The sequence below is a fragment of the Tursiops truncatus genome, chromosome 15 (assembly GCF_011762595.2).
Source record: "Tursiops truncatus isolate mTurTru1 chromosome 15, mTurTru1.mat.Y, whole genome shotgun sequence".
In the NCBI taxonomy this organism is placed as follows: Eukaryota; Metazoa; Chordata; class Mammalia; order Artiodactyla; family Delphinidae; genus Tursiops; species Tursiops truncatus.
In genome coordinates this window covers 21597975-21624099 of record NC_047048.1, presented here as the reverse complement: position 1 = coordinate 21624099, position 26125 = coordinate 21597975, and the positions used below count along the sequence as shown (strand labels likewise).

General features: G+C 41.3%; 2 protein-coding genes across 2 annotated transcripts in view; one reads left to right on the top strand and one right to left on the bottom strand.

Annotated features, from left to right (window-relative positions):
* The window catches only part of UQCRC2 (ubiquinol-cytochrome c reductase core protein 2), a 31467-nt gene extending 23110 nt beyond the window's left edge, over positions 1 to 8357 (top strand). Inside the window, exons 11-14 of the mRNA XM_019921972.3 lie at positions 2260 to 2340; positions 4612 to 4688; positions 6762 to 6915; positions 8088 to 8357. Coding sequence (XP_019777531.2) covers positions 2260 to 2340; positions 4612 to 4688; positions 6762 to 6915; positions 8088 to 8171 — 396 coding nt within the window. The 3' untranslated portion in view covers positions 8172 to 8357. The remainder of the gene's footprint in view (positions 1 to 2259; positions 2341 to 4611; positions 4689 to 6761; positions 6916 to 8087) is intronic.
* Positions 8248 to 24354, bottom strand: PDZD9 (PDZ domain containing 9). Its single transcript, XM_033839331.2, has 4 exons — positions 23224 to 24354; positions 21175 to 21354; positions 14653 to 14842; positions 8248 to 9996 (listed from the first exon to the last, which is right to left on the bottom strand). Exons 1-4 carry the CDS (start codon positions 23252 to 23254, stop codon positions 9600 to 9602), a joined length of 798 nt encoding a protein of 265 aa, XP_033695222.1. The 5' UTR covers positions 23255 to 24354; the 3' UTR covers positions 8248 to 9599.
* Positions 24355 to 26125: the final 1771 nt, after the last annotated feature.

Genomic DNA, 26125 nt, shown 5'->3' with positions numbered 1-26125 from the left:
ATGTTTTCCAACCAAGTGTACAAGATAAACAGCAAGAAATTACTTACAGACCTGCTCCTCCAGCTTGTGATTAAGTTAAAAGAAAAAAATGACATTTAACCATAACCAAAAGTTATGTTGCCTTAGAAGACACCTTTTTATGACAGTGAGGAAAGTGCTAAAGCTTTCAAAATAATGATACTCAAATCGAGAATGTAAAATGTCAACCGGCAAAATATTTAATGAGTGACGGTAGTTTGCCCAATGTAATGCCCCATGTGACCTTCAATTATATCTTTAAAAAGTAACAAATGTACTAAATTGTAGGATTAAGTATCGTTCATAATTTCAGCAATAGTACATGGCACAGGTAGGTTTATGCCTCTTGAGTCTTTGGCCATTTGACACTTAATGGTGAAAATTAAAATCAGTCATCTTCTCTTTTTATTCCTCTGTTTAATACTTTAGTGGTAGTGTCAGACTTTTTTTTTTTTTTTAGCAGAGGAGCCTTTTTCATCAGTGCCATTCCCCAATTGCAATGCCCAACACAAAAGTTCTTGCTTTTAAAGAAGTTTAGAAGGCTTACTTGACAGTGAAACCCTTGGAATCTTCTGTACAGAACCTTAGAGTTCCCTGGAGCACAGTTTGAAAACCATTATCTTATTTTTTTTTTTAAGTTTATTTATTTTGGCTGCACTGGGTCTTAGTTGTGGCCCGTGGGATCTTCATTGCGGCATGTTTAGTTGCAGCATGCGGGCTTCTTAGTTGCAGCGTGTGGGCTTCTTAGTTGCGGCATGCACATGGGATCTAGTTTCCCGACCAGGGATCGAACCCAGGCTCCCTGCAGCTCAGAGTCTTACCCACTGGACCACCAGGGAATTCCCAAAAACCATTATCTTAAATTAGTACTAGTCCTTAATTAGATATCCTCCAGATTTTCTTTCTCCTGGTTCATGGTCTACTCTGTTTTCTTTTCTTCATGCTTTACTCTTCACCATTGAATGTTAATGATGCTTTGGGTAGTTGGAGTTTAATCTAATCCAGTGACATAATATAATAGAAATTCCTGGGAATTCCCTGGTGGCGCAGTGGTTAACAATCCGCCTGCCAATGCAGGGGACATGGGTTCAAGCCCTGGTCCGGGAAAATCCCACATGCTGCGGAGCAACTAGGCCCATGCACCACAACTACTGAGCCTGCACACCACAACTACTGAAGCCCGTGCACCTAGAGCCCATGCTCCACAACAAGAGAAGCCACCGCAATTAGAAGCCCAGGCACCGCAACGAAGAGCAGCCCCCGCTCTCCGCAACTAGAGGAAACCCGCGTGCAGCAATGAAGACCCATTGCAGCCATAAATAAATAAATAAATAAATTTAAAAGATAAATCCACCAAAAAAAAAATTAATATAAATTCCTACTTCAGAATTTGGCCAGAAATTTGGAGGATGACTAGTTAGTCTCAGAATTGTAATTAAACTTCAGGTGATTGAAGTGCATATCTTTGTATGCTTCGTATGGGCCAAACCAATGGTTTTCAAACTTCATCTGGAACACTAGTTTAAAATTCGGAATCCCAGACTGCATCTTTAGTGATCTGAGTGAGTAGATCTGTCGTAGGAACCTGAAAGTCTACATTTTTAATAACAACTCAAGTGATCCTTACGTAAACGGTCCACATAAACACTGAAAAGCACTTTACTAGGGTGTCATGTCCACCTTAAGGAACTTAACACTCTACTCAGACTACAGACAGAAATACCCGTTTTCCAGAGGCTAAACTTCTTGCTCCCTTGGACATCTGAATAATAGATACTAAGCAGAAATTTTTTTCCTAACCCTTTAATTTTAGTCTATAGGAGAAGTGAAAGCGAATTGGTGAAAAGGAAGTCACCACCAACAGCAGAGGGAAGAAAGCAGGTTTATCTAATGCCAAAGCCCATGATTTATACCACTCAGCTGTACTGAATCTACAGTAGTAATGTTCACAAGTTAATGTTTGCCTTAACTTTTAATCATCAAAAGGTTAGAAAATATCAAGGAAAGTGAGCCGTCATTTTAGAAAGAGTTAAATGAGAAAAGCTAAAACATTACAGTTGTGAAAGAGGTAACCTGTATATAGAACACTTCAGTCCTTAATAGAACCATTTAAGTGAAATATTAATCTGTGTCTTTGCTTATACTGTGAAGGTATACGTTTTTGTCTAGACAGCCTTAGGGAAATTGTGCCCTGTTTTACCTGGTAGAATGACATACAGTAAAGTTTCATTATATTTTCAGGTTTCCGCTTTTAATGCCAGTTACTCAGATTCTGGACTCTTTGGGATTTACACTATCTCACAGGCTGCAGCTGCTGGAGATGTAAGTTGCAAACTCATCAATTCTCACAAGATTTTTTCCCCCATTAACATATTTTTAGTAAGAACATGGAATGTTTGAATGCCATGATTTATCAGAGTTCTGTATAGTGTATTATCATTAAAGTGTTATCTGCTGTGGAGGAAAGTTAGAAATGAAAAACGCATATACTGATGCTTCCAGAAAAGAGGGAGGAAATGTTTCCTTGGTATTTTCGTTCTGTGTGGGCATGTGGCATTGAGTTGTCTCTGGGATATCTAAATGAAGAACTCAGTTGAGGTCAAGGCCAAGATGTATACTGGGAGTCATCATTATAAAGAGTGTGTTGAAGTCAGGGTTACACGTGAAAGGTTGGAGGAGAAGAAAACTGAAGGTCGAGCTAAGGAAAATGGCCAAAAAGAAACAGAAAGAAAAAGAAGAGAAACTGGCACGTTTGGAGGCCAGGAAAGAGAGAATGGTTAACACTGTTTCGATATACTCTGGATTAACATCCGTTTAGTTACCACAGACAGGTCTGGTAGTTTTAGCAAACTAGGATAATATTGGTGATACTATCAGTTTTTATCAGAGTATTGGAAGTGAACTAAAATTTATAATATTAAGGAATGAATGGGAAGAGAGAAATACAAAGTTGGTGCAGGCAGGTGGAGCTTAGACTTGAGGTGGGTGGTAGTTTTAGGAGAGTTTCCACTGAGAGATTAAAGAGGAAGAGACATTCACACTGAAAGGAAAGAAAATTGGAGCGAATATAGGAGATAAATTATAGATGGATCAAGTCTGAAAAAGCAAGAGCAAGCAGGATCCAAAGTACAATCGGACATTTTAGCCTTGGACACAAAGGCTGATGGGAGAAGAGGATGTCGGGAAGATGAGGAAGTACATCCCTGATAAGGTAGGAGGCTAAGTCATGTTTTGAGAATAAGAGAGAGGAGGAGAGTTTAAAGAAACTAATGAGGTTTGGGACAGATGAGTGGCTAGATGCACACAGAATGAGCATAACAGCAGTACAGATGTCTCCATGAGATAAGTGACCACAAATGCATAGTACAGCCAGACGTCTAGCCTAATGCAGAAATGGAGGAGGCAGGCAGTAGGGTTGATCCCAGGCTGGAATCTTGCAAAGTAGGCAGGTCAGAAGTATGAAAAGATGGCAGGAAGTTGGAAGCACTGGCAAGAGTGATTGAAGAGATGATTCATGGATTTAGGCTAAAGAAGTGAAGCCAGGGGGACCTGATAGGTTGAAAGTGGGCAAATCAAGGACCTAGAGATGTTGATAAAATGGAAGATAAGGATAGTGTGATAAAAGACTTAGGCCAGAGGTCTTGGAATTGAGGATTTCAGAGGTAGGTCAGATCTAGGTTATGTGCATGTCTGGGGTATGGCTATGGAAATGGGTAGCTCACCTGGAGGGGAAATGAAGGTCCTAGAGTTTAGGTGATTAGAAAGAACAGTAAGTAGCAGACCCAGAATGGTGCCAGGGTTGGGAGGGAGAAAATCATGGGCCAGGTTTATTATTAATTTATTTATTCAACATATATTTACCAAGTACCCACCCACATCACTAGAAGTTGATTCCTTCATGACTCTAGCACTCCAGGTATGGACAGGCTTTTCAGATTGGCTATGTATGGATTACTACTTTTTTCTTAGTGAATAGTAAGAGATAGCAGATTAATTACATGATACTTTGAGAGTCTTGGGAAAATTTTGAGGTGCTTATTCTTTGTAGGCAATTATAAATCCCTGAGTTTTCTTTTCCTAAACCCTACTGCCGTCCTCTGCCCTCTGCCACTTAACGTTTGTTAAGAAACTTGGCCACTTGGATATTGTACAAACAGCTGCTTTATGGAACATTGGAAGAGTAAGCAGCATGTAGTGAATTAAGAATTCCAAATGGACACTATACTGTTTCTCTGGAACTAACCTTCCATCTTTTGTTTTTGCCTCAGTAGAGGAGCATTTGAATGCTGCAGCAGCAGACTTTGTTTTTTGTTTGTTTCTTTGTTTGTTTTGTTTTGTTTTTTTGCGGGTACGCAGACCTCTCACTGTTGTGGCCCCTCCCGCTGCGGAGCACAGGCTCCGGACACGCAGGCTCAGCGGCCACGGCTCACGGGCCCAGCCGCTCCGCGGCATGTGGGATCTTCCCGGACCGGGGCACGAACCCGTGTCCCCTGCATCGGCAGGTGGACTCTCAACCACTGTGCCACCAGAGAAGCCCCTGCAGCAGACTTTGGCACTGATCAAAGATGACCAGCTTTTACTTGTCTATCCTAGGTTATCAAGGCTGCCTATAACCAAGTAAAAACAGTTGCTCAAGGAAACCTTTCTAATACAGATGTCCAAGTTGCCAAGTAAGTTTCAATATTAATGTTTCATGTTTCAATTATTTGAAAGTTGTATTTTTTCTAGTTACAACACTATTGTAATAAATACACAAAAAGGATTGAAAGGCACAGAGAAGTATTTAAAAGGAAAGGGAAATATACTCCTACCCCCTAGAGATATAATTGTTAACATTTTGATTATTTTCTTGACCATTTTTAAACATAATTGTTAATATTGTATATATACTTGTTAATAAATAATACTTATTAGTGTTTATTGTAGAAATTGAAAATTACAAAGACAAAAATTATTTTTCATTCCCTACCAATGATTCTTCTCTTTTTTTAACATTATAATGCTGTTTGCATTTATTCCATTTATTTTTATTACTAAAAATTTGTCATAAACAGTTTTAACTGGTGTGTCAAAATATACTTATTGGACATTTTCAACAAGTTGGCAGTTTGAAATTATAAACTATAAAGGATATCTTTGGGTTTTAAAACATTTTTGTATTTCATATTACTTTCTTGGTATAGATTCGCAACTGGGCCAAGAGTTATAAACATTATAATGAAAGGCTGTGTATTAAAATATACGTTTGTGTTTATGTAATATTTTTATTTTTATATTTTGGAGTCACAATGTTGAAAGGTTTTACCAGTTGATAAGCACATTGTCAGTATATATGAGAGTGCCTGTTCTACCATAACCATTGGCAACTTTTTCCTCTTTACTGATTTGATAGACCAAAAAATGTATCTGATTAAAAGATTGCAATATCTGTCTCCTATTTGGTGATTTTTAAATTCCCACATTGAAAGTGCTAACAGCTCCTCTTAACTCAGTAGCTCTGGGAGTTTCTCTAAAAGAGACAGGCTTTGGACAGAGTTGGAAATCAGCTTGCATTTTCATACAGGAGTTTAAAACATTTAAATTTGACTCCATCCATTTAGGACAATTCAGAATGTGAATCCTAAAACTCCGGAGGCCTCTATGATCATTTAGTATTGCCCACAAAGGAAATATGACAGGGTGAATTACAACCCAGGAGGGAACAGTCTTTTACCATTTCTGTTCTCATTAGTATTATTACTTTTGTTATACTGAACACACTAAGAAGTGCATCTCTCAAATAAGTACAACACAATTTATTAAATATTGTATACATGGAACCAAGGATCGATAGGATGCAGCTCTGCATGATTGCATCAGAAACAAACCTTATAATAAATTGAAACAATGGATAAGCTTAGGAGAAATCTGTTTCAAATCTAATTTATTTAAGAAAGTGTATTTTCTTAATAAGTGTGGCACAGTTCTTATCAGGTACAGCAACATTTAGAAAATGGAATTTTGGTTGTTAATGTCAAGATATATTTATTTTCTGCCATTTTGATGGAGTTGATACTTTTTTTGTAAGGTTCTTACTCCTCCTATAGTGAAAAAGAGAAGGTGAGGTGTCATTGCTGAAGGGACAAACTAATAATCACTTGGTAAAGTTTATTGCAGGTAAAATCTTTTTTCAATTAAGTGGACAGTGTGGTAAAATTGCTACATTAAATTGTAATTATGTTTAAATGGAAGTCTTGCTACAGAGTGCCAAGGAGATTAGTTTGAGTTAAATAACTCAAGTGCCTTATTGAACATAATTTCTTCCTGGGATAAGAATGAATTGGATTTTGTTTTATTTCAAATTGATGTTTTTGTGCCCATATTTAAGCTACAGGGACTTATAAGACCTATACTGTCCTTCCCCACTTTCCCTACCCTCAGTGAGACAAATCCCAGCACACAAATGGACTAGGGGTGGGGTTAAGGGAAGTTATATTATCAGCACACAGCATTCTGCTAAAGGGACAGTGAGAAGAGCCCACATAGGGATGTTCTTTAATAGAGATACCTAAAACCATCACCAAAAATGTATCTAAAATAGTTGGTGAATTGAAGAAATAGAATGGAGACCTTTAGCACTGTAAGATTTCAAAGCTGTTATTTAGTTTGTATATTTACCCAAACATGTTTAAGGTGTGGGAACATACTTTGCCTTGCTCTGTAAAACTGGCATCTGCCTTAGTTGCACACCTTTTATTGGACAGGAACAAGCTGAAAGCTGGGTACCTAATGTCAGTGGAGTCTTCTGAGGGTTTCCTGGATGAAGTTGGGTCCCAGGCTCTAGTTGCTGGTTCATATGTGCCGCCATCCACAGTCCTTGAGCAGATTGACTCGGTAGCTGACGCTGATGTCATAAATGTAAGCAAATGAAAATTTATTTAACATCAAATAACTTGTCCTTAATGATCCAGTTTCAGAAGGAATGCGTAACCTTCCTTGGGTTGTATATGCTGTTCTCGTGGTGTTTGGTGCTTATGTACCTGGTGTGGAGGCAGAAGGGCTCATCCCCATATCTGCAGATAGCTTCCTTGTCAACTCAGGGTGATGTATCTTCCTCATGCAACTAAATTACCATTAGGTTAAACCATTTTAAATTCTTAAAGGTCAAGAAGAGTCAAATATTGGCAGTTTCATACGATTCAACCTAATTGTCAAGTTTGGTATTTTCCTCCTCACTCCTAAGAAATAAACTCTATCCTGCCAATCTTTCGCAATCTACCATCTCAAGATTTTCTTTAGTCTTCTCAACATAAGACCTTCTCCTGCCCCTGCTCTATTTTTTTTTTCCACATATATTGTTTCCTATAAAATTGAGTTGTTTTGAGGGCAAGGACTATGTCTTATACCTCTTTGTATTCCCTGCTATGCCTAACAAGTACATGAACTACAGAATGAACCCAAAATCAGTCCTTTCTGTATTAAAAATGCCAACTCCCCTTCCATGGTCGAGGTCTTAACCATCTTCTCACCAAGGGGTCTCCCCTTGGGGATAGAAAAAAGAAGCAGGCTATTTTAAGATAGCAGCCCTGACTTGATTTCACTTGAACCATAAGTTCATCATTACATACCCTTCCAAATGGCTGTGCTCATCTTATATACCATACTATCATGTGAGTCCAACCCAGCTGCCTGCAACACTGTCTATTAAAAAAGCTGGCCTGAGATAATGTGGGACTGCTCCTCGTGGTATTGCACTTAACCTAAACAACCAGCCTTTGGACTCAAAGTAGCGGCATAAGGAATACTAGGATATAAAGTGTAACTTTTAAGTTAACAATCAGTTTATTTTTATTGACTCAGACTATTTGCCATTGCAATACCAAAGCAGGGAAGTACAGCTCTGCTCAAGGAGACTCTGCCCTGTTTTGCAACGTCAGAAGGGTTTTCCTTTTCCCTCTTTAACAGCTACGCTCCTATTTAGAGCACCACACTTGCTCAGTCACACGTAGGATGAAATACTCAAAGGAACAAGTTTATCTACTTGCTTATTTCTATTAACTTTCTGTCTTATTTTGTTTGTTTACTTAAAGGCTGCAAAGAAGTTTGTTTCTGGCCAGAAGTCAATGGCAGCAAGTGGAAATTTGGGGCATACACCTTTCGTTGATGAGTTGTAGTACTGAAACACATATTGCAGGAAAGAGCTGAACATTTTCTCAACTAAGAGCAGCAAGTATGTGAAAGTGAAAAGTCTTTAATGTAACATTTATCTTTTTTTCCAGTGAGATGAAATATCAAAAAGCATAAATGCAGGTAATTGTTCCCAACTGACCTAAAGTCAATAAAACTTCTGTTTAAATGTTTTTCTTGCGTTTTTCCTAATCAGTTAATCAACAAGTATTTGATACATGCTGAGTTTTTGTTTTAGATGCTTTAAAGGAGAACAGGAATATAATAAGTACAGAAGCATGAGAAACTATTAAAAATTAAGGCTAAGTGGCTATCAGAGTAACTATTTCCAGATTATTATTGGTGGCTTTTTAAGATAAACACAGTTAAAAGTCTGTCTTCTTGGGTAAGAATAATTAAATGGTCTGGGTTTTACCCCCTTTTTTGCCTTTTTTGCGAAAGAGTTATTTGTGAAAAATATAAATTCCCTGCCAGTCATATCCTGTATTCACACTGCTTCATTTTATCTTCACCGTGGCAGAATTTTGTGGGTTTTTTTCCTCGCCTTCTCCCTCATCTGTTTCTATCCTATCTCTTTCAAGTAATTAACTATCAACCCAACATTCAAAGTAACAGTAGGGGGACTTCCCTGGTGGTCCAGTGGTTAAGAATCCACCTTCCAGTGCAGGGGACACGGGTTGGATCCCTGGTCGGGGAACTAAGATCCCACATGCTGTGCGGCAACTAAGCCCGAGCGCTCTAGGGCCCATGTGCCACAACTAGAGAGCCCTTGTGCCGCAACTACTGAGCCTGCACGCCACAATGAAAGATCCCACATGCCACAACTAAGACCCGGTGCAGCCAAATAAATAAATATTTTTTAAAAAAAGGTAAAAGTGGGGCTGAAAAGGGGGAAAAAAACTAGTGTGAACAACTAGGCAAAAATCTCATTTCTTTTAAGTAGGGCACTTGAAGTTTACAAACGAGAAACTAAAGTAAAATGTGATACTTGAAGAGTAAAATTCTCTACTGTGTTTACACATTCTGATATTGGGTTCCTCTGCTGCATTTTCTAAATGATGAGACATTCTTCTCAGAAAGGAGGGTCCTAAGGATCTGAATAATTGTGAGGCCTGTGAAACCCCAAGGAAATCTTCGGATATCACACTGAAGAAGGTCTCTAAAGGCTTTACAACACACTCGTGAAAGAGAAATGTTAAGTCTGTACATATTCCTGTAAGTATAGCAAATGTATACATGGCAGTGCACAAAAAATGGGTGTTTTCAAGACAAATGCTCCTGTGGTCACAGATTTGCAAACTGCTGCCTAACCAACTTTTTTTTTTTTTTTTTTTTGAACTTAAGCAAGCTTTATTTGGGAACGCTCCCGGGCGAGGTTCATTGGTCCGAGAGAAAGGGGCCAGGGAAGTCGCCTCCTAACCAACTTTTGATACAGGTTCACTCTTGCCCTTATCAGCATGGGCATAGTCTTCGAGCCAAAATGCATCTGAGGTAGAGGAGGCCGAGGAGGAGGAGGAGCTTTCGTCGTCTTGCTTCACCATTGTCCAGTATGGAGAAGGGGCCCTCACTTCTTTCTTGTGGTCTCTGTGAATCATCACGTCACAGTTACTGTCTTTTCCTACACTAAAAGTACAGTTCTTCTTTTTATATCCATGCCATTCTCTGGAGATAGACATCGGTCTCCTTGCAGGGTAATGCCCAGTGGACCGTGGATATTTATAGTACTTAAGTCTTTTATCTAAAACTGCATCTTCATTGTCATCACTGCTTGTGAAAGAGTCATCTTTTGCCTCCTCAGTTTTCTTTGTTGTGCTGAAATGAGAAGAATAGTGAATGAAATGGATTCTTAATGTCTGAACATTCATTATCACCTAAGAGATTGTCTTACAACCTGCTTTGGTTCGTAAAAGAAAGAATACAATTTAGCTTTAACACTACCTTTCTGTGTTATTGAAAATTTTCTCTTTTTTAAAATTACCTTTAGGGAATTCCCTGGCAGTCCAGTGCTTAGGGCTTGAGCTTTCACTGCCGAGGACACAGGTTCAATCCCTGGTAGGGGAACTAAGATCCCACAAGGCACGAGATGCGGCCAAAAAAAAAATTACCTTTAAATTTGTTTCCATTCCTAAATGGAAATCAAATTCTGCCCTAAATTATTTCACATTACTTTAAAAAGCTTTGCACAGACTTAAGCCAGACTATTGACCAGAATATTAGCAGGCCTTAACGGTGGGTTAATTTCACTTCACACAGAATGACAGGTCAATGTGGCCATCTCCTCCACAGAACTCAGTTTTCATGGGTCACATGGGGTCGGCAATAACAGAATATTACTGATTTCCAAGGGGACGTCCAGAAATAATGGCCCTCAAAGACCTTCAACATGCTAATCTGAGTCTTTTTCTTTCCTCCCCTGAGCATCATTCTTTGCTTCTCATCTGGGTTTACATATGTGGATCTGTAGAATACCTTTCTATCCAGGTATCTCATCATTCACTATTCCATCTCGCTGTTGCCATCCAAAAACTTGTAAAGACTTTTTTTTTTGTAATTTGCCAACAGCAAACTTTTCTAATGAACTTTTCTAATGGCAGCACGTGCACCTGCTATTATTTTCCTGAACAAATGCTGTCTGTTACCTGCTACCTCTCATTCTGGTGCTGGATTTGCCAGCAGATCCAAAACCAGACCTTTGTAATTATGAACCTCGGTTACCGTCTCTGTTACTTTCTGTGCTGCTAATAGGAAATAGATTTCTTCCCTACCCCAGTCCCTCCAAGCTATCAGACTTACTGGTGTTTTCACTAACATCCTTGGAGGCCTGCCTGTTTTATTTGCTCCTAAGCTTTTGAAGCTTTTCCTAAAGTTTATCTCTTCTGGAAATGACAGTTGGTGTGGAGTCAATTTTACAAAGGGCCACTAGTCTTAATTGTACTCTTTTCTTTTAATCCTTGATTTAGTGCTGTGCAAGGAGATTCAGATCTCAGGACTAGAACAGTTTGCTTTCAGAGTGCAAAGGACATCCTTTGTAACTGTATTAGATAACCATCAAGGACAGGCGGCAGAGCCAGGTTCTTATTGAACTGCATTAGATAGTGACGCCACAAGCCAGCAGAGGTCATGGTTAGCTGGAAACAGTTTTTATATGACTAGGCCTGCCCAGAGCAGCATATGGAGTATTCTCTCCGTTGTGCACACAGTGCTGTTTGCTCCTGAAGGAAGTCATACCAAATAAGCCTTTTCCTTCCACTTCTGCCCCTTCCCCGCCCTCTTCCACGTAAGATGCTAAAATGCCTTAGCTGCAAGCACTTTGCTTTATTAAGAAAGGGATTCAGAACATGATTGATATTGTTCCTAAGTTTGTGGATTTTAGCCTCATACTTAAGTTGAGCTGTTCTGTGTTTGCTTTTGAATGGTCAAACTGCCGTCCTTAGATTTTTAATATTCTGAATCTCAAACTCAGCTTAGAATGTAGTTGTTCTATAAGCAAATGGTTAAGAGCTCAAGTTCGGGAGCTGAACTCCCCAATACAAGGTCCACCAGCTACGTGTGGCTGCTAAATTTAAACTGGTTAAACTTGAATAAAATTTAAAATTCCTCAGTTACAAATCTTCACATTTCAGGGGTTAGTAGACACCTGTGGCTAGTGGCTACCACATGGGATAACGCAGATACAGAACATTTCCACTATCACAGAAAGTTCTTATTGGACATTGCTGCTCTGGAGACAGACATATACCACTTAACCCTGTGGCCTCTGGCAAATTTATACACTCTATTGCCTTCAGTTTTCTTATCTGTAAAACGAGGATAAATAAAAAGAATTGGCATGAGGATTAAATGGTATAATGCTTGTAAAGCAGTGCCCACCACATAGTAAGCAGTTATCACTATTATCATTAATGATTTTTAATCAAATCAGGATTGGCTTAGTTATTGGGAATTTTTTCCCCAATCTGTCATCTGAAGGGGACAACTGCCCAGCTCTAGTCCACTGTCACCGTGTGGGAATGCAAGCCCATCTTCTAGTTTTTTCAGGAGAAACCAGAGATAAAGACTCTTTGCATGAAATCTTAGATTTGTAAATTTAGCGATTCAGATATTTTTTCATTAAAAATTTTTTTGAGGGCCTCCCTGGTGGCGCAGTGGTTGAGAGTCCACCTGCCGATGCAGGGGACACGGGTTCATGCCCCAGTCCGGGAAGATCCCACATGCCGCGGAGCGGCTGGGCCCGTGAGCCATGGCCGCTGAGCCTGCGCGTCCGGAGCCTGTGCGCCACAACGGGAGAGGCCACGGCAGTGAGAGGCCCACGTACCACAAAAAAAAAAAAAAAATTTGAAATACACAAAAAAAAGCAAAAAAGTTGAATGAAGAAAATTATAAATACCTTGGTAGCTACTGCCTAGGTCAAGAAATAGCTTATTACTGCCCCCTGGAAAAGCCCCCCCTACGTATCCTCCTTTCTCTCTACAGTGTTTAAAACACTGAGGAAGACAAGCAAAGCACATCTGCTGGCCATATCAGTTCCTAGGGCCACAAGTTGGACTCTAAAGTAATGTCTATGGAATATGGGCCATTTTTTAGTCTTAGTAAAGCCCCTAGCCATATTTCTTTGAGCCTATCCCAATAATCAAAGGTGCACAGCTGTAGCAACTAGTGGTCAGTAATCTGGTCAGAATTAATAAGGACCACTCTTGCATCAGAGCACTGAATTTGTCACTTAAAGAAAAGGGAGATGGAGAAATCAAGCACAACCCATAAATTTCTGGCTTGTTTGACTATGTGAGTGTTCTTCCACTAGGACAGTGGCAAGCTGGCTTTTGATTTTAGGCATAATGAGTTTGAGGGGTTTATGATACATACAAATGCAGATATCAAGTGGGTGTTTATACAAGTTTGGAGATAATACAATTTGAAAATTATTAATTTATGGATACTAATAGAAACCACTGAAATCAAGTTCTTTTTTAACATCTTCATTGGAATATAATTGCTTTACAATGTTGTGTTAGTTTCTGCTTTATAACAAAGTGAATCAGCTATACATATACATATATCCCCAGATCTCCTCTGTCTTCCATCTCCCTCCCACCCTCCCTATCCCACCCTTCTAGGTGGTCACAAAGCACCGAGCTGATCTCCCTATGCCATGCGGCTGCTTCCCACTAGCTATCTGTTTTACATTTGGTAGTGTATATATGTCCATGCCACTCTCTCACTTCATTCCAGCTTACCCTTCCCCCTCCCCGTGTCCTCAAGTCCATTCTCTACATCTGCATCTTTATTCCTGTCCTGCCCCTAGGTTCTTTAGAACCATTTTTTGTTTAGATTCCATATATGTGTTAGCATACAGTATTTGTTTTTCTCTTTCTGACTTATTCACTCTGTATGACAGTCTCTAGGTCCATCCACCTCACTACAAATAACTCAATTTCATTTCTTTTCATGGCTGAGTAATATTCCATTGTATCTATGTGCCACATCTTCTTTATCCATTCATCTGTCGATGGACACTTAGGTTGCTTCCATGCTGCAGTGAACATTGTGGTACATGTCTCGTTTTGAATTACGGTTTTCTCAGGGTATATGCCCAGTAGTGGGATTGCTGGGTCATATGGTAGTTCTATTTTTAGAGAAATCAAGGAGTTTGCTTAGGAGATTGAGAGAAGAAAGCCAAAGATTAAACCTTGAGGAACTCCGAGGTTGGGTAAAAGGAGATCAAGAGGAAGTGACTAGAGGAAATAGGAAAATCATGGGAGTATGGTATCCCAGAAGTCTGGGGAACATGATGTTTCAACCAGAGTTGAGTATACAGTGTCTAATGCTGCTCAGAAGCCAAGCAAAATAAAGACTGAGAAGAGTCTACTGAAATCAGCAGCATGAAGGTTGTAGGTGACCCTGGGAAAAAGGACTCAGCCAAGGCCTGCACTGAGGGGGGAAATGGTGTCTCCTGAGGAAATGGCAAAGTCTAGTACAGCTCTTTCAATGGGTTTGGAGTCAAGGGACAGGGCAGTGGCTGGAAGGGAAAGGAGAGGAGAGTGGAATTAGGTGGGGTTTGCTAAGATGGTAGAGGTTTTAAAAGGGCTTAAATGTTATTGGGAAGGATCCAGAGAGAGAAGTTGAATATGCCGGAGACAAACGAGGAAATGGGATTCACAGCACATGTTTAAGGGCTAACTTTGGAAAAGGCGGAGTCACGCATGTAAGTTTGGAGGTGGAGTTGCCATTGGATAGTTTGGTCTTTTTTTAAACTCCATGTCCAAGGCTCTTGCCTTTATCATTCTGCCTCATATTAGGTCCTACAGATTGTACTTTGCAAAAGGACTTAGAAACCCACTAAATTGTGGCAGTGTCATCAATCCCTCCTACATGGTCCAACTGATAGTTCTCACATTAAACTAAGACTCTACTTCATAGACCCTGGGAATTCTGTAGTATAACAAAGATTTCCTAAACTTAACTACTTACTGTGTAATTGGGAATTTGGTCTCAGGGATTAAATCATATATTTCTTGCCATTCTTGGGGTATGTCAATAAAATCTCGGTAAACCTTGATTTGTAGCACTGTTCCTATGGTGATATGTTGCAAAAGCTTTAAAAATTCTCGAAGAGTATATCCTAACACATTGGCATAGCCAACAGTAATCAAAACATCACCTGAAAAAGGAAAAAAAATTGGTAAAATTAAGATAATGGTTTAAAAGGATCATACCATTTCTGGCTTTATTGTGCGATGTTTTTCTTTTTTCTTTTTTTTTTTTTTTGGGGGGTGAGGTATTTCATTTTATGGGTTCATATTGTTGGTTCATTTTGAACCAAAGCCAGGCTTCAGCCTTTATTTAATAAAAATGACCCTCTTAGTGACATAAGTATCCTCTGAATAATGAAGAATACATGCAAGATGTTTCTTAATAGTGTGGTGGTAGATATTGTAGCACGTTTTTACAACATTTCTAAAGTCCTTGGTGTGACAGAGGCTAAAAACCATTTATAATCTGAATCATCCTTTAGGATTCTAAAAATGTGTTTCAAGTAAAATAAATGGCTATTACTATTAAAGAAAAAACCACTTAACACTAAGTGAATAAATGACCTTTCTATTATACCTGCCTGGCCATTTCCAATGCCCTTCACAGTAAGCAGACCATATTAAACATCAAGCCTTTCAGTTTAATGTTTGCCCTTACATAGTATTCGTTGAGCAAGTAATTCTACATGAAACACTGGACAATTAGCATGCTTTAATTAAGTTTAAGCTATGTATACAGAGAGTATGTCAGCTCAAAGGGATTTGACAGCTAGGTCCCCTACCATAGCACAGTGCTGAACAGACAGGGGAGGGTGATGGCCAACCATGGAGCTCCTGAGCCCCCAGCAGATAGGAAGAGAACCACATCTTGACAGCAAGCTCCTGGACCTCCAAACTGGATGTTAAAAAGCCCAGTTATTCACTTGTACGCAGCAGCTAGGGCATGAACATGTAAACTAGGTCCAGTTATTTGTCAGTCTCCCTGGGTCACTGAACCTGGAGCGGGAGATGCAGAGAGGTGACAGGAGCACCCAGTTTCCATGGCCCTTTGTTCTCTCACCATTTTCCAAACCTGGTTCTCCAGGCTTTCTGGCAATTCTGTCAGACTCAGTGTTCTAAATCCAATGCCTTAACAGAACTTTTCTATTGCTTGCATTGAAGACCTCTGACTACTACAAGGGCATTCAGCAAGAGAGGAAGGAATACAGGGAAATTGCTTTTTAAGGACAGACAGACTCACATTGGGTAAAATCTTAGTCATCAGCTCTTGCCAACATCCTGCCAAATGGTCATGGATACCTTATAGCTAACATCGGATAAAGTGACCCCAATGAGTCCCAAAGGACATGTTCACCTCTCTGTGCATGGGAAGCTAGAGACCCCTCAATCAACCTCAAAGACAGCTGAAGCCTAACGTCAGAGGAGAAAAGAGTCAAGATGAAGTACATGTTCTGATACTACTCCCCACTGTGCTATAATTGGGAATTATGCTGATCCCAAAGGAAGCCTCCAAGGAATGCCAAGGACAAATTTCCATAGTGCTAGATCCTATCAGCAACAAAAGTTCACAGTATTAAAGAAAATGAATACTTAGAAGGGTGAAGAAAACCTTCTGCTTTGGTCTTTAAAAATAGCTGGGGCTAACTTCAGAATGAAATAGGGCTTCTCCCGGCAACCTGCAGATTGTGTGATCTAAAACTGTTCACCCTATGGAGGTTAATTAAAATGGTGGGGGGAGGAAGAAAACGTCACTGGATGAGCTTACTTGCCTAATCTTAAAAGGAGTGTTTATGGCTTGTCATTCTGCTTAATTATGTTGTTAAAGGGTGACTTTTATCATGAGGGCAGAAAATAAACAGCTTAATTCCCTGACCCTCCTGGCCGTAAACCAGACATATCTTTGTGTGAATGTGAGTACTCCGGCAATAGACATTAACATTGCCTTTCATAAAGAAACACCAATTTAGTATTTATGTATATCAACATTATACATTTTCTTTCTGATTTAATGGGCTATAGGAACCACATTATATAAACTGTCTCGATTACCTGTATTTAATCAACTTTGCAGCAGCCAAGCCACTACCATCTCTACAAACTAGGCTGTAAATTCCATAAGCTCTGTGTGGTTAGAGACCATGTATGTCTGGTTCATCATTATACCACAGCGCCTAGCAGGATGCCTACACAGAGCAGGCATTCAGGAAAGGCTTATTGAATGAATGTGGCCTAGTGAGGGTGGTGACCAGTGCATGACTTGTATTTACCTTCAAAGCTATATTAATTTCTCCACGAAAAGGGAGAAAAGCTATACTAAAGCTATACTAGCCAAAAGGATTTTAAAGTTTAGCCAGAATAAACTAATTAGGAAATCAAGATGAAGCCCTATTATTAAACACCAAAAAGAGAGAAATTCAAAGCACATGAATGAGAAATAATGGGGCTGGGAGGTAATGGGGTCAAAAAAACATCAGGTTCATCACCTCTCAGAATCTCATAATTATTGTCAAAAGGACTGAGTTACAGAGTCTTTGAAACCTAGACCTTGAAGAGAAGTGGCTGACTTGTCATGAAGAGATTTGGGGCCCTGGACTTATTCTCTATTGAAATCTCTTTTCTAGTCAAAGGTATGGGCTTTCTAAGCAGATATGGTTTCAAGTCTCAGCTCTGACCACCCACTTACCTCTGTATTGAACAAATTACTTCATCTCTCTAAGGCTCTATGTTTTGTTATCTACCTTCCAGGAGTGTTGCAAAGATTAAATGAGATAATAGATGTGGAAACACCTTGCAAAATGCCTAGGACAAATACTCACTTGCTATTCACTTATCAAACACAGACATAATAAATGTGCCAGTGCTGTAGGTAAGTTGTGAATTTAAAAGGTGATTTCAAGACTGCCTCTGACCTCCAGGAGCCCACTAACTGTAGCCCCACCAGGAGATCCTGTTTCATGTGCATGAAAGCATACTCCTGTCCCACTCTAGTGAGTGTGCACTCTGGCTATCAACCAGCATCTGTCCCCTGACCCCAGAGAAGCTAAGGAGAACAAGCAGAAAAGGCCCATGGGACCTGGCCTAGAGTTCTTTTGGTCTGGAGCATCCAGAACTCTCTTTCTGTCAGTTTGTTCCCCAGCACCATTTTCTATGTGGAGAAAATGCTTTGGATTTTAAGGTGAGGTAAACTTTTGTAATAGCATCATTGATCTACTTAATTCTTTAATCCATTGCTTCTAACCCTAGCTGCAATTAGAATCACCTGAAGAGCTTTTAAACCATGAACTGCCCTATCCCCAAAGCCAAACCAATTGAATCAGAACCTCTGGGGACATGGGGCCAAGGCATTTTTGCTTTAAAAGGCCTCCAGGCGATTCTAATAGGTAACCAGAGTTGCAAACCAGTGGTTTAATCCACTGGGGGCTCCTGTACCACAATCATTTTTGGTTAACAACGAAAAAGATACCAGTCTAAAGAATCTCTAAGTAAGAACAGCCTAAGAGAAATTACTGCCAGTATTTCCATAGCACTGTAGTCCTCAAAGCACTTTCATAAAGATTATCTCATCAAATCCTAGCAACTTCTGACAAAGGTGGTATTATCCCAATTTAGAGATGAGGTGACTAAGGCCAGGAAAGTTAAGGGACTTTGTCCAAGGTCACAGAACTAGAAAGTGGCAGAGCCTGGGCCTGAATTCAGGCCAGCTCCCACTGAATGGTCTTTCCTTCCCACCACCTTACCATCCCGTTGTGCGTCCCTGACTCCTGAGCACAGCACCAGGCCCAGAGTAGGCACTGGGAAAACGTCTTGAATTGGATGGAAAATTCATTCACCCAAAGCCAAGAGAAGCAGGGCAGTACTGACAAAGAGTATAACAGAGAGGGTTCAAATCCCCACTCCTTGGTGTGACAAGGTACAAGTTACTAAATATCTGATTCCTTCTCTGTAAGGTGGTTTAATGTAGAATCTAATCAAGGAATTTGGTAAGGTTGCAGGATACAAAATTAATGCACAGAAATCTCTGGCATTCCTGTACACCAACAATGAAAAATCAGAAAGAGAAATTAAGGAAACACTCCCATTTACCACTGCAACAAAAAGAATAAAATACCTAAGAATAAACCTACCTAAGGAGGCAAAAGACCTGTACTCAGAAAACTATAAGACAATCATGAAACAAATCAAAGATGACATAAACAGATGGAGGAATATACCATGTTCTTGGATTGGACGAATCAATATTGTGAAAATGACTATACTACCCAAAGCAATCTACAGATTCAATGCAATCCCTATCAAACTACCAATGGCATTCTTCACAGAATTAGAACAAAAAATTCATATGGAATTTTACAATTCGTATGGAAACACAAACGACCCCAAACAGCCAAAGCAATCTTGAAAAAGAAAAACGGAGTTGGAGGACTCGGGCTCCCTGACTTCAAACTATACCACAAAGCTACAATAATCAAGACAGTATGGTACTGGCACAAAAACAGAAATCTAGATCAATGGTACAAGATAGAATGCCCAGAGATAAACCCATGCACATATGGGCACCTAATTTATGACAAAGGAGGCAAGAATATACAATGGAGAAAAGCTTCTTAAATAAGTGGTGCTGGGAAAACCAGAGAGCTACATGTAAAAGAATAAAATTAGAACACTACCTAACACCATACATAAAAATAAACTCCAAATGGATTAAAGACTTAAATGTAAGACCAGACACAATAAAACTCTTAGAGGAAAACATAGGAAAAACACTCTCTGACATAAACCACAGCAAGATCTTTTTTGACCCACCTCCTAGAGTAATGGAAATAAAAACAAAAATAAACAAATGGGACTTAATTAAACTTAAAAGCTTTTGCACAGCAAAGGAAACCAAAGCAAGGCAAAAAGACAACCCTCAGAATGGGAGAAAATATTTGCAACTGAAACAACCGACAAAGGATTAATCTCCAAAATATACAAACAGCTCATGGAGCTCAATAGCAAAAAAACAAACAATCCAGTTAAAAAATGGGCAGAAGACCTAAATAGACATTTCACCAAGGAAGACATACAGATGGCCAAGAGGCACATGAAAAGATGGTCAACATCACTAATTATTAGAGAAATGCAAATCAAAACTATGATGAGGTATCACCTCACGCCGGTCAGAATGGCCATTATCAAAAAATCTAGAAACAATAAATGCTGGAAAGGGTGTGGTGAAAAGGGAACCCTCTTGCACTGTTGGTGGGAATGTAAATTGATACAGCCACTATGGAAAATAGTATGGAGATTCCTTGGAAAACTAAAAAGAGAACTACCATATTACCCAGCAATCCCAGTACGGGGCATATACCCTGAGAAAACCATAATTCAAAAAGAGACATGTACCACAATGTTCATTGCAGCACTGTTTACAATAGCCAGGACATGGAACAGCCTAAATGTCCATCGACAGATGAATGCATAAGGAAGATGTGGCACATAGATGCGGTGGAGTATCACTCAGCCATAAAAAGAAACAAAACTGAGTTATTTGCAGTGAGGTGGATGGACCTAGAGTCTGTCATACAGAGTGAAGTAAGTCAGAAAGAGAAAAACAAATACCATATGCTAATGCATATATATGGAATCTAAAAAAAAAAAAAAAAAAAGGTACTGATGAACCTAGGTGCAGGGCAGGAATAAAGAGATAGACATAGAAAATGGACTTGAGGACATGGGGTGGGAGGGCGAAACTGGGGTGAAGTGAGAGTAGCATTGACATATAGGCACTACCGAATGTAAAATAGTTGGCTGGTGGGAAGCAGCAGCATAGCACAGGGAGACCGGCTCAGTGCTTTGCAGTGACCTAGAGGGGTGGGAAAGGGAGGATGGGAGGGAGGCTCAAGAGGGAGTGGATATGGGGATATATGTATGCATATGGCTGATTCACTCTGCTGTGCAACAGAAACTAACACAGTATTGTGAAGCAATTATACTCTAATAAAGGTCTATTAAAAAATTAAAAAAAAATTTTTTTAATGTAGACTCTACCTCAGGGATTGCCAGGAAGGTGAAATAAGATCATGCTTCTAAATGTTAATGATGATTAATACTGCCTACAAAAGAAGAAAGCTTTATCCACAGAGAGCCATAAACGCTGGAGTGACGCTGTGCCTGTATATGAATCCCACCTGCTAGATGGGGGTGAACCTCGACAAGGAACTCAGTCTCACTGAGCCTCAGTTTCCTCACCTGTAAAAGGGCAATAATAGCTCCTACCTAGAGGGTTATTGTAAGAATTCAATGAATAAAAATGCCCAACAGCGAAGGTTATACAAGTAATACCAACTGGCCTGCCCATTGAAAGCTCTCAAACAATGTCATCATTATCATTGTTACAGTGAAACCTGAGTCTCCCTGAAGGCAGATGGGAGAGAGAAAGCGGTGGAGTGTTTGGGAGGCATGGGGAAAGCACAGTCACCTGGCTGGAGTTTTCCATCCCTGGCTGCAGACCCCTTCTTAATGAGGTGGGTGATCTGAAGGTAGGGCCCATGCTGGATGATGATCAGGCCTAATCCCAGGCTGCCCACAGTGAGTCTGGTCTCCTGAGTTTTGCTCAAGTTGTGTACAGATGGCTTGACCTTGAGGCCGATTTGTCTTTCTAAAAAAGGAGAGATGTGTTTTAGTCCTTCACCTAGACATCAGCATGACAGTAGAAAGCCAGACCCTTGGGGCAGTTACTCAACCTCTCTCTTCCTTAGGTTCCTCATCAGTAAAGTGATGATAATAAAAATGCCCACTCAGAGGGTTGTTATGAAAATTAAAGGAGATAGTTAAAGGGCTTTTGCACAGTGCCTAGCACACTGTGAATGTTTAATTAATGTTAGTTGTTATTATCCATTCACTTAACAAATAGTTATTGATACGGGCAGTGTGCTAGGAAACGTAAGTGTTTCTTGCCCTCATGGATCTTCTAGCCTAGTGGCTGAGACAAATATCAGTGAATCATGTAAACATATATAGAACAACAAACTGTGACACATGCTATGAAGGAAAAGTTCAGAGAGCTCTGAGGGTGACCAACAGGCTAACATCTCCCGTGAGGAAGGCGGGCCAAGGCTTCACAGAGGAGGTAAAATCCGAATTGAGGTCGAAAAGACCAACAGGAAAGCTGTAAGCAAAGTAGGATGGGAGAGAGCAAATTAGATCAAGATTCTGAGACAGGAAAGAACATAAAGGAGACCAGTAGGGGGCAGGCAGGAGGGGCAAAGGCAGAGCAGACAGGCTGCTTGGCAGGTTTACCTCACAGAAAAGCTTAGAAGCAATTTCAGCAGGACAAGCTAAGGTCTGCCTTCAAAGAAACACACAAACAAAAACCTCTGGCTCTTATATGGATTGTGGAGTCCAGAGTGGAAGTGAGAAATGAGTTACTGCGTTCACCCAGAGCATGTCACCCAAGCAATGTCAGTGGAAATGGACAGTAGAAAAAAAGCATTTGGGAGGAAAATCCAGGAAAAATGGGTAGGGAGGTGTTGAAGTATGTTTTCTACAAAACTAAATCTCACAAGAAAAGTTTCAAAGATGGAGGAGTGATTTAAAACAACAAGTTCTTTTCCCCCAAGAGGAAGCTTCTGAGGAGACTCATTTTCAGTCTACAGGAAGCTTCTGGGGAAACTTGTTTTCAGCACACTCTTCCAGCATTTCACACACACAACACTTTCCCTTAAGGAGAAGTGACAAACTGCTACCTTGCCAAATCCATGTGACTGTGGTGTTTGGGGGGCCCAGGAGTCCTCCCCACTCCTGCGGGAGGGGCTTCCCATGCTCCCACATCTCCAGCTGCAGGGAGCTGGGCGGTTTCATGGCCCTTTCGACTCCAAGCAAGTGTCCTTGCCTATCTCCAACCTCCCCCTCCCCCAAACCACAGATGCTCTCTGTCTGGAAAATAAAGTAACCTAGTATAAAGAAGGTACCATCTTCAAGACTTTCCAGGATTACAGGTCATCCCCTCCTCGAGCCTCTGGCTCCTGAGCAAACAGAGAACTGGCATCATAGACAGGGTCTGAGTTCCAACCTCAGCTTGCAAATTAAAGTGCTCATGATATAATCTACTATGAAGCCCAGTCTCAAAAGACAGCAGTGTTAAGTGAAAGAAGCCAGATTCAGAAGACTCCATACCATATGATTCCATTTTTGTGACATTCTCCATGGAAAGGGCAAAACTGTAGAAAACAATCAGGAGTGTCAGGAACTGGGGTGGCGAAAGGCACTGGCAGCAAAGGGGCTTCATCACAAGGTAATTTTGGGGGTGGTGAGACCTCCACACCTTGATTGTGGTGGTGGTTAAACGTGGGTATATGATTATCAAAACTCACAAAGCTGTACACTAAAAAGGGGGGGGGGGCTCTTCCTGTATGTAAATTATAGTTTGGTAAACAAATGATCGTGAGAGGCCCAAGAGTGTGACTTTCCCATTTTACAGAGGAGGAAAAGTGAAGAAGTCTTGGTCCCTAGGACATCACCCAGTTACCGTTAACGCTTTTGTGGACGGCCTTCTTCATGGCCCCGGGACGGCAGGCCGATCAGGAGGGTCTCCCGGAACCGAAGCTGGAGTCAGTCCAACCCCCAACTGTTTGGAACCCTCCGGGAGCCGGCGCACTGAAGGCCGACCGCGGGCGGCGAGGAGATCTCGGGCTGGCCCCCAGGGGACGCTGCGACAACGTCGCCCAGACGTTGCGCTGCAGTGCGGTCACCACAAGGTCTCCAGTGGACCCTGGAAAACGCAGTATGTGAAAATTTTGGTGCAGAAAAACAAAACTTCTACGGACTAGCACAGTGCCTGGCTCAGTGGGTTCCTCACCCATTCTTGGGAAACGGAAATGGAGACGGTGGAGGAAGCCCAGAGGAGGGTGTCTCAAAGATGTGAATGGTCTACGGAGGAAGATCATAGCTAGTTCATACAAGAGCACAGATGCCCTGCTGCGCTCCCGATAATGGTGTTTTCAAATACTGTTATATCAACCGCGCCAACTGCTTTGGAACTGCGCTTTTTTCGCGGATGTTTTGAATAAGAAAAGGCCAAGGGTGACCTGAAGAAAATGAGTCACGATTAGGAGAGGAATTAATTCTTCCTTCTTTTTTTTTTCCAAAATAATTCTTCCTCCCCCAGACACGTTTACTCATACAGCAAATATTTACTGGAAGCCCGCTCTGTGGTTTTTGCTGATGCTGGGGACACAACAGTAGACAAAACAAGCAAGGGCTCTATGCTCTTGGAACTTAGATTTAAAAAGCAGATGGGGGACTTCCCTGGTGGCACAGTGGTTAAGAATCCGCCTGCCAATACGGGGGACACAGGTTCGAGCCCTGGTCCGGGAAGATCCCACATGCCGCGGAGCAGCTAAGCCTGTGCGCCACAACTACTGAGGCTTGTGCTCTAGAGCCCGCAAGCCACAACTACTGAGCCCACACGCCACAACTACTGAAGCCCATGCACCTAGAGCCCGTGCTCCGCAACAAGAGAAGCCACCTCAATGAGAAGCCCGTGCACTGCAACCAAGAGTAGCCCCCACTCGCCACAACTAGAGAAAGCTGCCGTGCAGCAGTGAAGACCCAACGCAGCCAAAAATAAATAAATTTATAAAAAAAAAAAAAAAAAAAAAAAAAAGCAGATGGAGTGGACAATTTTAGGAAAGTATGAAGTATCAAAAATAAATTCTAGAAGAAATAGAAAACAATGTAATGTAGTAGGTCCTATTGTCATCCCCACTCTGATGAAACAGAAAGGCAAAGCCTTTTGTGTTCATGCCTTCAGCAAATAGTAATCAAGCACCTATTAGTGTGCAAAGATTTCCATGGTAAACTGGGAGGTCCCAGCTTATTCAGCTGTTTCTGTGGCTCTACCCAGACAATAAACCAGGGCAGATTTCCGGTTGGATAAATCTTGTGTTGTAGTGGCTGCGACAGAGGAAATGCAAAGAGTCATCCCATTCCCTGTTACTCTCAACATCAAGGCATCTCCTGCAGGTAGCGCCTTGTGATAGATCGCCTGTTTCCTCCTCCAGTCTGGCAAGGCTTCTGTCCAGACACGAAATTAATTCTATTATGAAATGCATCCTTTTCCTCCATTTTCCTATCGGTAGAGAATGGTGAGAGTTTGAAGGAATAAAGCACATCAGCATTTAAGGTCCTATGAGGGGAGCATATCAGTGCCTGGCACACAGGGTCCATCCACCTTCCCTCCATCCCAGACTGAAAGCTCTTTATTGTGAATGCCAAGATCACACTGATTGGTGGAGCTGAAGGATACTGTGCTGCCCAGATTCCCCCTTCAGGACTGAAGAACCTATTCCTTTCCCTCCACCCCAACCCTGCCACTAGCTGAAGAGAACCCCTTGCCCAACATCACACCTACCCGGGGCAGCTAGCATCCAGTGACTGATCAATGCAGGGTAAAAAACCTGGCTCCCTCAGCCCAACTTGAACAACTCTAGAGGGACATCCCAGCTTCAGAGCTCCCTAAAGGGTCTGCTGAGGTCCTCCTATGGCTGCACTGCAACCTGACTTCTCCCTCTGCCAGATCCTGCTTCCTTCTCTCCTTCCACAGATGTGGGTCCCAAGAGCACTCCTCAATAAATGTCCTGCAACTCAAGAGTATTTCCCAGAGAACCCAACCTGCAACAGCTTGTGCCAGGGACAACAGGAAAGAGTAGATGCTAAGATGGGATTTTGGAGCTGGACCTGCTGCCCAGGTAATAATGAGGACCCCATCCCCAGTAGAGGAGAAGCATACGTAGCCTTCAGCACAGGGAGGCACTAAGATTGTTCAGTTTTTCACGAGTAGTAAAATGGAATGATGTGGCACCCACATGATCCACCTGGTGTCTCTTAGTTCTCCTTTGGCCTATTTTACAGTAAATGGACAAAAACAGTAGCCACAGCCTGAGAAGTATAGAGGTGCTAGCAGAGGGTGAGAGGAACCTAGGATGGATAGGAGAGGAGGGAAATGATGAGTATGTCAGTTACACCTTAAGGTGAGCTACAGCAGCAGCAGCAGCAGCAAGAGCTATACTTTGTCCCACTAACTTTCCTCTTATAAGTTTCCCACAGGAAAAGACGTCCACCAGGGTCCTAAAGGTGCTGCTTTCAGAATAGAAAAAGAAGCAAGTGGATCTGTGCAGCACAATGGGTGCACTGTTGCAAGTGCCACACTGTCATGCCTAGTCCCCTTTCAGGACAGGAGAACCTAGGCCCCAGCTCTTGGGGAGGTTGTAGGTTGACTGCTCCCAGCTGTCAGCTCTCTCAAGGAACTGTCCTTGGCTGGAGAGCCGCCTTACCCAAGGTCATGCCCCATGACTAACATCCAATGACTGGTCCATGCAGAGATACAAAGGCTTGGTTGGCCCCTTTACTCCAACTCAGAACAACTCAGA